Genomic DNA, 10,627 nt, shown 5'->3' with positions numbered 1-10,627 from the left:
TCTGAAATCACTGAAATGGTCATCAGCTTCAGCTCTGAGCAGGGGCTGGACCTGATGACCTACGGAAGTCCTTTCTGACCTAAATTATTATATGATTCTATAATTTAGTAGTTACTAATTTTACAACAGTGATATCAGGAAGTCTCTATGCAATTTAGAAGAATACTTTAAAAGAATTAATAGATCCCTTAATGTTCTTTATTTCATTAGAGTTGTAGAAAATTAAATTATACATGTAGTACATATACTCTAAGCCCTTTAGATAACTGAGTCCATTGTGTAAAAGTCCTACCATGATATTTGCACCCCACAATAAAATCTAACGCTGATCTTTGCTCTTTCTGATACACTATATGTTTTGGTATGTGTACTCATCAAGACATGTGTGTACTTCTCTGCCCTCTGTGCTTGGATAGGCAAGCTGTTCTCCCCCCATCCCTCGTGCTCTTCTGACAACTTCCAGAATGTGGTTGCCCTCCCATACCCTGTAGCACCTTCAGCTGCACACTGCGTGTGGGTACTCATATATAGTGTTGGGTCTGTGGAAATATTTGGCTGACTACCAAATGTCATTCACCTCCCTTCTAGGAACTGCTCTATAATGCATTTTGAGTCTTCCCTTTACTGTTTCAAATTCTGAGTTAATTCAGTCCACTGCCACGTTTGATTTTATTAGTCCAGGATACAGCTCAGCTGTGGGCATTTGTAGCAGCAGTCAGAATAATTAGGTACTGATGGAGTTTTTGTCAGCTGTAGCCCAACTGCTCTACAAGGCAGGGGGATCTCACTACAGGGAGCACTGGAATATGCTTTTAGCTGCTGAGGTAAGGATAGGTGCTGGACAAGGAGGACCATATGAAAGCATAGCAAAGAAAGCTGGAAGACTTTGTGAATTTGTGGTTGTCATTCTGTCTCCATCACTATGCAGATGTGTCTGGAACAGGCAAATTGTCATCACGTGCTCGGATCATGCCCTTCTGCAGACACAAACCAGCAATGTGTGGCCCTAAAACTTCCTGTCAGGAAGCAGACGTTCATGGACCCATGCAAAGAATTTGTCCCAGTTTTCTTGTGCTGGAGTACACAACTTGTGGTCCTAAACCCACTGCAGATTTGGGTTACTCTTAGTGTCTGGACACTTGTTATTTTAGATTTATAAAAGACTGACGTTGCCATGTCAACAGTTAATTTGTTATTGTGGTGGCTTGCTGTGCTACTATGAAAGCTGTTTGCATTTGGGTTGTCTGTCTCAGAATACACCTGAATTACTAATCGACTTTTAGATAATGAGTTTCCCAGATTCATTTGATATACTGACAGCATGAATGGCCAAAGTTAGGCTCTTAGAAGGAGCTAAAGAATGTGCTAACAAGGGAGTACTGCTCTGCTGCTTTGCAGGACTTGGTTCAGTGGTGGGTAGGTTCATGTGCACATAGTGCCTGCCATCAGGGTTGAGGAACAGATGAGGAATTTACAAACTTAGAGCACCTGCAACCTGTTTTCTTCTTCATGATTTAAACATTATTGGTGAGATACAGCTGATAACCATGATGTAGGGGAGTTGTACCTGTCTTGTGTGCTGAGTCTAGTGAAGCCCTCCTTGTGCAGCAAGGAGTTGCAGAAAATCCAGTGCATCATTTGGTGGAACAGGATGATAGTAGAGTGTTCCTTTGTAAGGATGAAGGTAAGATTATGCTTCTTGCTTTTTCTCTTGTGATCAGCTGCACCCACACAACACCTGCTCAACTAGGGACAGATATCTTATGATGTTGAACTCTGTGGGGCTCTATAGCTATTTTTCACAACTGGAAAATACCTGTGGCAGCAACTGGTCGAGAATGATGGAGGAAATTATTAATACTCTATCCTGATACCTATGCCACACACAGTGATTTTAATGAATAATGGACTAGTAATGCATGTGCTGGCTTGTGGATAGTGAAGTACCTGGGAACATGTAACTGATGTTAACAGGGCTTTACAGTGCCTGCTGTCCTTAATTTTTTTAATTTCTGAGGTGATGGGATTGAGAATGAGTTATTTTGTGGCTTTTGTGTAGTAAGAGCTTGTTGGTTTTCTGGGTAACCCACTGTGCTTGCTAACTTGGGGACACAGGCTCTGATTTTATTGACTTACGTAGATCACTTGCAGTTCCTTTAACGTCAGTAAAAGCTTTTGATTTGACTGCAATTTCCTCCTGTCTTAAAAATGGGTAGATAATAAGGAGTGCTGAAAGAACTTCAGAGTGTTTTCTCTTTTATGCACTTATGTTCTTTATAACTTAAAAACACTGAAGGTAGATCTACTGGCAGCTTAATGAAAGTAAATGGCTGTCTCAACGATCAAACAAGGACGGTTGAAGGCAGCCTCTGTAATGGTAATAACTGCTGCCTCTGGTGCTTTTTTTGTCTTCCCTTTCTTCTCAGCTATGATGAGAAATTATATAGGGCTCCAGAGAGGGGATATTATCTGCAGTTACTAAAGGTGTTGATGTTCCACGTAACTGCTGAGAATTTCCCTTCCTGTGCATTGTACCAATTTTGGAGGCAGCTGGAGAAGATGGGGAGGTAAGGGTTTGTTGAGTTTATGTTTGTGATTTAGCCTTGGAAGGGAACTTGTACTACAAGATGAGGAAGGAGACTACCCAGCAGGGTGGAGCAGGACGCATGAGCTGAAACGTATTACTACCCTGGTTTTTCAGTTTCTTTTTCAACGTGATCTGCCCAGCAAAGACAGGTACCTGAATGTAAAAAAGGTGACCTTTCAGCCGAGTGGAAGGGTTTCCTGATTCTGTATGAAAGAAGTTTCCCCGAAGCAGAGTAAGGGATGGAAGGACACTGACTTCAGCATGAGCCACAAAACATCTCTTTTGCCTTGACATTATTTAAGAATTATCACAGTGAAGAGGACAAATCTTAGTAACATACACCGTGCAGTAGAGAAGGTCATTGATTTATCACCACTGACACTGAATATTCAGTAGTGTCTCTGTCCAAAACAGCCATCAATCCCTTGTGAGGAAACTTTCATGGAAAGATATTTGAAAGGGTCAAAACAGGCTTGTGTTGTTTGAGTGCTGTCCAACAAAGGAAATAGGTATTTTAAAGATGAATTCTCAATTTAATTTTCAGTATTCTTACATTGTAGTTCATGAAAATTGAAAATCCATCCAAAACAATGCGTCAGAAAAATTACTGTGTGCATGGGTATATGGCTAAGCAAGCACAGGTAAAATTCATAAGAAAACACCGTGGAAATATTTAGCTCTTGACTAGCAGCGGGTTAGGGAGCAAAGGAAGCCTGAAAAGAACAAGAGACCCTGTCTGTTTACTTGCCATCTTCTAGGAGAATCTCTTCTAGACCAAACTTCTTCAAGGCAGCCGCAGATATTGCAAGCAGCCCTCACCAGGTTGTACCTCTGTGAGCAGCAGTTGCCTGTTCTCTGTTAGGAGCTCCTTCACATGTGCAGCGGAGCAGCATGCTGCACGGACTGCTCCAACGGTGCTGTGAAAGCCCTGCACAGGACTCTCTTCTTCCTCTCTCCATGAGTAGAAGAATGGAGGAGTGGAAGCTAGTGCATCTGGTGCTCAACTTGGTTGAGCCCCATGGATTGCCACCCCTCCTCTTGGTGTCTTTTGCTTTTGAGGTGTTTGGGAAGTTTGTCATACAGTTATTTGGTCTTGGGTCTGCCCAGGGGAGCTGACTCCTGATGGCAGAATGCTGAATACTCTTGCTGCGACAGCTGGAATCGAAGTGCTTGAAACACATTTTCCAGGTAGCCACAAAAAGATATGTTTGTAAGTTTGGTACTTGGGGAATGTGTTCTCAGCTGGCAGAGTGAGGTTAGCTAGCAATGTGAAGCTACAAAGGGCTGTGCCAGCAGCCTGGCTTAGCCTGTTGGGAAAATGAGGTGTTAAATACCAAATGCAGTGCAATAAACACCATCCAACTTCTAGAGTGAAGACAGGGGACCTTGCAGAAGACCCAGAAAATAAACATAGAACTGTGGGAGGACTGTACGCAGAGATGCCGTGCAACCACAGTACAAACTGGTCATGTAAAAATGCAAGCAGCAGCGGACACAAATATATACCTGGAACTAGTGCAAAGCACTCGAGTCCGGCCTGTCATCACCTCGGGAAAGCAGCACAGAAGCTTTCAGTGTGGATGAAAGGGCAGCAACAGGCTTGGATAAGTGGCATCTGTTATCACATACACACCCTTTGGCTTTGGGAACTTGGGTTTTTTCCTCATTGAAAATAGATGCAATTTCAGTTTAATTTTTATTTTGTATTATTTTATATATAAAAATTTGTAAGATGAGGCAACTAAAGCTCTCCTCTGTTAAGCATTGCTTTCTTTTGACACAGTATTTTAAAGCACTGTTTGTGAGGGTAGGAGTGTGTTGATAATAGATTTTTTTTTTTTTTTAAACAAGAATTGGATCTTTTTTGGTGGAACTGTCAGTAGGCTTATTTTCTGGTTATCAGGCTGGTAAAGTTATTGAGATCTAAGGTTTCCAAATCAAAATGAAATACTATTGAACAATAGAAGTTATGTTAAGTTTGAATAAAAAGATCTCCAGAAAACTAGGCACTGTTATTCAGTGCTGCTGTTTCTTTAGTACCTCCAACCTTCCTTTTCAAAGGGACTGGTAAAATCACACAAAACTGAAAAATTACTGCTTTAATATGTTTCAGAATTCAGTGGCAGCTAATGAATGGTTATGTAGGCATTTCAGTTTATATGGTCAGCTAATCATAGGATATTTGCATGCTATATAAACATTTTCCTAACAGAATTGAACGACTTAAAATCACAGCAAACAAACACTTTTATTTTCTTATTTCTGAAGTTGCATGGGGACAGTTGTGAGCATAGTGAATTTGAAATTGTGACCAAATATCAAAAATTGCTACAAAGGTATAAAATGTGTTAAGTACCAGAATGTAAGAGGGTTTAGTTAGAGGTACTTTGCACAGCTGGTAGGACTATCTTGAGTCACTTCTTTATCACAGTTTGCTTTGGCATCATGCTGTTACTGAATGGTTCAGCAAAGCGTTGTAATGGTGCTCTGCCACAGTATCCTTGGTTCTCCATTAACGTCCATCAGGAACAGGTGAAATGGCTTTACTTGGAGGTTAGCCCAATCTTCATAGCTGTTTAGGATGGATAGGAAGGAGTGAGTTTAGCCCTGTTGAACAAACTGTTCATGCCTGGTTCCCGTGACAGCCTTGTAGGGAGCATATTTCTCTATGCTCTTTAGCTCTCTGAGCATGGCTTCTGTGTTTCTAAAATATTGGTGCTAGAACTGGCATGTATCCTTGAGGTCCGTTTGCCTTGTGTGCTGAACGAGGAGCCCAGAGAGCAAGTAGGTCCCCTGGCACAGCCCTATGTTTGTTGACAATGTTCTGAGAAGTGAGGAGACAACCTGGGAGAAGCTTTCATCAGTAATCTCCAGCAGTAACAACTGTTGCCTCCAGCAAAATTTTGTCCCATTTTCAGTGATGTGTGCTGTTTGCAGTGTCCGTCTGTTTCTGACTAGAGCACTGGCAATACTCTACCAATAATACCATCCAGGTGTCCGTGCTGCTAGGGCTCCACAAATTTAATTTTTTGTGGCCAGTATTATAAGCACCAACTATTTACATCTCTTTCCTAGTTTGAATGTCCTTAAGTCACGTATTGCCTGTTACTGGATAATATTGAACATTTAAGCAAAGCTGGGCATTTTGAGTGCAAAGACTGAGTTCGTTTTGCTCTCTGGCGCATACACCAGAGCATTGTGTTCACATTTGGGGATGATGAGTAGGATACGCAAAAGGAAAAATAGATTGATAGACAGAAAAATAGATCAATGTGTTAATGGTTGTGTGGGACAGACTGAAGAATAATGTATAAAAGCTCTTTATTAGAGAGAAAATATTTACTCAATTTTCTTTTCTGCCAATGAGAACCTCATGGTGGGAGAAAAAATAATTCTCTTTCTGAACTGGGGCATTTGGTTGCCTTCTGTTACAGATCTGTGGCTCTATCTGCTAATCAGGTTTAGGACACTATTAAAATTGTTTTCAATGTCTTAATTACTTAACCAAGAATTACTGTTAAAATTTGCACTGCTTCTGACTTTCCACTTAGTTTCAGGTAGAACAGTTCTTTATTGTGAAAGTGGGTGGTTTTATCCATCTCTTGTGCACCTAGAGAAGCTCTTGAGTGAGCTTCATTGTATCACCAGTTCCAAGGCTGAATCTAGCTCCTGTGAGATGCTCTCTTCACAATCCACAACAATAAAGTTTTGGGGGAAAGTAGAAGGAATCACCATCCAAGGAAGCCCATGGCCAAAAGATGAGCATTTAGCATGTCAGTCTTAGCTTTCTGTTTGTGGGTGAAGTCAGCCATGGCTTTTGATGGTGCATTAACAAATTCCTGGGCAGGAATCATCTCTTAGTGTAGGAGTTTTGCCTGTCAATTTGTTCTTTGGTATGGCAGAAGTTCTCCATAACCTATGTCAAGCTCATTGCCAGTCCTCAGAAGTCTCCTTTAGTAAACAAGATTCATCCTGCACTGTTATCTTCATGCTAGCAGCCATGAACAGTCTTCTGAAAAGGAAGCAGGAGCTGTCGCCAGTTCACATTTATAGTTGCTGTTTCTGCAATATATTCCCTTCTCTTGTTTTAATTCTCCAAGATTTTCTGAAGCAAGTATCCCTCAGACTGCAAGAACTGTTAAACTTCTGAAAAAAATGCAATGGAGTGCTGAGTAGAACAATAAAAATATATTTATGTCCTCCTCGAACCTGTTTATGCTGACAGGCTGGCTGGAAGTTCCTTTTATTGCTTTAAAAATACTTGATTATTATGAATGATTGTAAAAGTTGATACATTTTAAATGTTAACTATGAACTTCAACTAACAATACTTATAAACACTATGCAGGGTCTGCTAAGTGCTACTTTATTATGTAGATCTTCTTTCTTGAAGGTGTAGGTATTATTCCATGCCAGTATATCTGCATGTTTGTATGTGATGGGAGGGAAGCTGTGCAGCTGGGCAGCTGACATGGTTACAGGGTATCTTTTTGTGTAATGGAAGAGCTCATCTCCTTCTCTCCTTTATTGCAGTTTCACATCCTTGAACATCCCTCTCTTTCTTGAAGATGAAGAAAATGATTGCAGGCTTCTTTCTGCTATTTGGACACATTCTGCTTTCCACTGTCTCTGTCATGGCAAAAGATCTCCCTGGAGGACATTTCACCCGAAGAAGGGATGTTAACTCACAATTTCTACTAGGTAAGTTACAAAAAAAAAACAAACACGGAAACCAAAGACCACCACCAAAAGACGTCTCAAATACAAATAATAAAATGCATGAGCAGCTGACCAAACCTTGGCTGAGTTAGTTTATAATAAAAGGGAGATTGTCATTTGCAAGCAGGAATATGAGAAAGTTTGTTGACCAGTTAGCAGCTGTTGAAAGAAAGTGTTTACTTTTTGGGGTACTAGATCTACTTTATGTGAGTGATATGAAATAAATACTTGCTACAGGGCTGTTGACTCAGAAAAAAGACCTTATTTTCACTGTTTAGAGAAAATACATTTAGGTCCATGAAGGTTCTGTCAAAGCTGCCTTTTACCATGCCAGCGAGTTTTAGCTGTCTGTATGTATGTGCTGTGTGTAAGGATGATTGAATGGAAATCAGTGGCTATTGAAATGAGGCTTGTCATTATATTGCTTGATGCTGATCCCTTTATTTTGTCAGGTTAATTTTGTTCATAATGAGTAGCTCATTTTTCCTCTTTTGCGAAAAATCTGAGGACAGGATCTAGCAATTTTAGTTTGTGGCTGTCATATTTTAAAACATAAGGATCATCTCTCTTGTTGATCATTGCCTGTATGTCATCAACCAGTTTGCTGGTCAATTTTTTCATCTGCTAACAGTTCGTGACTTAGATTCATTTTCTTTTGCTCATTGTTTAAAGTAATTGTCAGATTATGAAAACAGCATGGGTGGGGTTTGGACACAACCCATTATTAGGGATTCATGATACACATCAGTAGTAGATCTAATCAGATAGCTCTCTCCTGCCACTGGGAGATGTTAAGTGGCCTGCCTCCCCATAAAGGTGACCTAACCTAGGTGAACATGAGGAATATAAAATGTCCTGCAGAAGATGTATTGGGAAGAAAGAAGAAGAAAGCAAGTCAGAACATGGGACAATGGATGACAGAGAGGGGAGCACCAAATTTTGTCAGTGAAACTCTTCTTCAAACAAAATGTAATCCTTTAAATATGTAAAATTCCATAAAGTACCATTCACAATCTGTCCTTCGATAACTTAAAAACATTGGTTTTCAATTCCTATAGAACGAAGTTAAGCCAAATGACAAGAGATTTCCCTTTCTTATTCATCTTTCTCAAAACTAACAGATGTTGTCTTGAGACACTTGGGGTTCTGCAACTGAAGGCTGAAAACCGCAGCTCTGGAGATCTAGTCCACCAAAAACCAGGGATGTGGAACAACAGAGAGAAATACCCACATTCACACCTTATTCAACAAGACTTTCAAACTTTCTAAAATCCTAAATTCTAAAACATGATTAAATAGCAGCCCCTCCTGAATATTTTAGGATCCCCAGCAAATATCCTAAGTGAGCTTATTACTTTAAGAAATAAACTACCTGTCTCTCTAGAAAATGAACGCAATAGCAAACTGTTATGTGGAGAAAGTAAAAGGGGTCACGTTTCTCCGCTTCCCTTTTTTCCCTGTGGGTTTTTAAATTGCTTTTATAGCCTCTTTTTCATATTTTAAATAGTGGAAAATACGTGAGAAGAATTAGCACTCAATATAAATCAAAATGTATAAATTAAATTATTTTTGTCTTCTTTTAAAAGCCAAGCCATTTATGGTCCCTGCATTTGGAAAATCCTGGATCCTTGTTCAGTTTGGCATGTGCAGGATGCAAACAAATCTGGCAGCTCTGGCTGAAAGAACCTTTTCAAGACATTAAGTGATGCAAGAAACTTGGGACATTTTCTGGTCCAGCCCATAAAAGTACGTGGCAGTTTGGAGTCAGATTCTCGGGCCTTGCATACTGTTACAATAAATTAGGTCACCTGCTTCAGATTCAGCAGTGCATATAAACAGTGGCATAGTTAAAACGTGCCCCTCTGTAAAGAACAGAATGTGTAAAATGCATGCCATTCTGCTGGAAAGCTGTAGTGTTCCTTAAATGACATGAGAAAGAACGAGGCCAAGCCATGATCTCGGTGACATCAAGTCTATTGACTTAATAAAATCACTCTGGAATTACAGCAATTTAGCAGGGATTAGAAGCTGTCCCATTCTATACAATATGTGTGTTATAAATAGTAGTGACAATGACAATTGCTGCTGTTGTGGAAAGACTTGGTTGGCAGGCAAAAGTGAGCAATATAGCTGCAAAGAACCAACAGATGCCTGGAAAAGTAATAGAAGTTCAGGTTGAGGTTGGTTTTTTTTCTTGGGTGGAGGTCTCTGTTTTTAGGACTCAAATGATGGATTATGCTCTGTAAACATTAGTAATGTTAAAGTAATTTTATTACTTTCTTCATTTTACCAATTTTTTTTTTAAAAAAGGGTAGTGTTGTGATAACTATTTACTGGTAAACTACTAGTAATGTCCATGTACAGAAGTAAATGTCTTTACTCCAAGAAACTGACACCACAAATAAGCAAAATGGAATGGACAAAAAATCCTGTGGGATTGTCCACATAAAGATAAAAGCACTTTGGGATCCAGTCTCAGGAGGATTTAATTTTTTGGCAGCCATGCACTAATACTTCATAAATTTCTTAATTGTCTTGTTAGGGCTAATAGCCTATACGTTTTAATGAAGGTTTCGGAAGGAATGAGCTATGTCTTTTCTATGTTTTCTTATCTCTAGACTTTCTGCTAAACTCAATGTGTGTTGTTCTAATTTGGCAGATCTTTGTATTGTTGTTTAAAGTTGTTATTGCAGTAGCTAATAATTTCCATTAAAGATCTGAAATCTTTTGTTCAAGGATTGACTGGACATAAAGTTTTTGGAACTCTCTCTATGTGGCCCTTGAAAGCCAAACTGCTTTGCAGGTTTCTCTCTCTTTAAACACTGACTCAAACTTCAAAGTACTTAAAACTTGACAATTGTACCAATTTAATTAAATTTGTTAACATTTTTCTTAAACCTTTCTTGCAGCATATTAGTTGTAGAACATGTGTAGTTGCTTTAGAGATAGAAAATATGCAAGTATTTCTCATAATAACAGAACTTGTATTAGATTGCTGGAAAATATTGTTTCAGCGTAGGTGTATTTATGCTCTAAAGGATCATTTCTGTAGTCCTGTAAGATCTTGTGAAATAACAGAAAGAAATAGGATGGTCCATTTGTCTTTCCTGTAGCAGAGGGCTGTCACCTTTCCCGTTATGTGACGTACGAACTAAATTTTCCCTTCTCTTTCCCCTCATCAGTAATTTGATCCTGAGTATTGAATCTTTGGCCTTATCCTGATTCCTTAAAGGAAATTAATATTTTGTTTTAAAATGTTCTCTCTTAAAGGCTTTATCAGAGTTCTGAACAGTTTTTACTTAGCACTCTGACAAAATCATT

The 10,627-nt window shown here is 39.4% G+C and overlaps 1 protein-coding gene across 1 annotated transcript in view; it reads left to right on the top strand.

The window, feature by feature from the left end:
- Positions 1–1,678: 1,678 nt before the first annotated feature.
- Positions 1,679–10,627, top strand: part of LOC104160003 (matrilin-2-like) — a gene marked incomplete at its 3' end in the record, with an annotated part of 49,701 nt that continues 40,752 nt past the window's right edge. Inside the window, exons 1-3 of the mRNA XM_009698052.1 lie at positions 1,679–1,684; positions 3,148–3,228; positions 7,156–7,288. Of these exons, the coding sequence (XP_009696354.1) occupies positions 1,679–1,684; positions 3,148–3,228; positions 7,156–7,288 (220 nt within the window). The remainder of the gene's footprint in view (positions 1,685–3,147; positions 3,229–7,155; positions 7,289–10,627) is intronic.

The sequence above is a fragment of the Cariama cristata genome, unplaced genomic scaffold, assembly GCF_000690535.1.
Source record: "Cariama cristata isolate BGI_N322 unplaced genomic scaffold, ASM69053v1 scaffold924, whole genome shotgun sequence".
NCBI classification, from domain to species: domain Eukaryota; kingdom Metazoa; phylum Chordata; class Aves; order Cariamiformes; family Cariamidae; genus Cariama; species Cariama cristata.
This window is presented reverse-complemented; position numbering and strand designations above follow the sequence as displayed.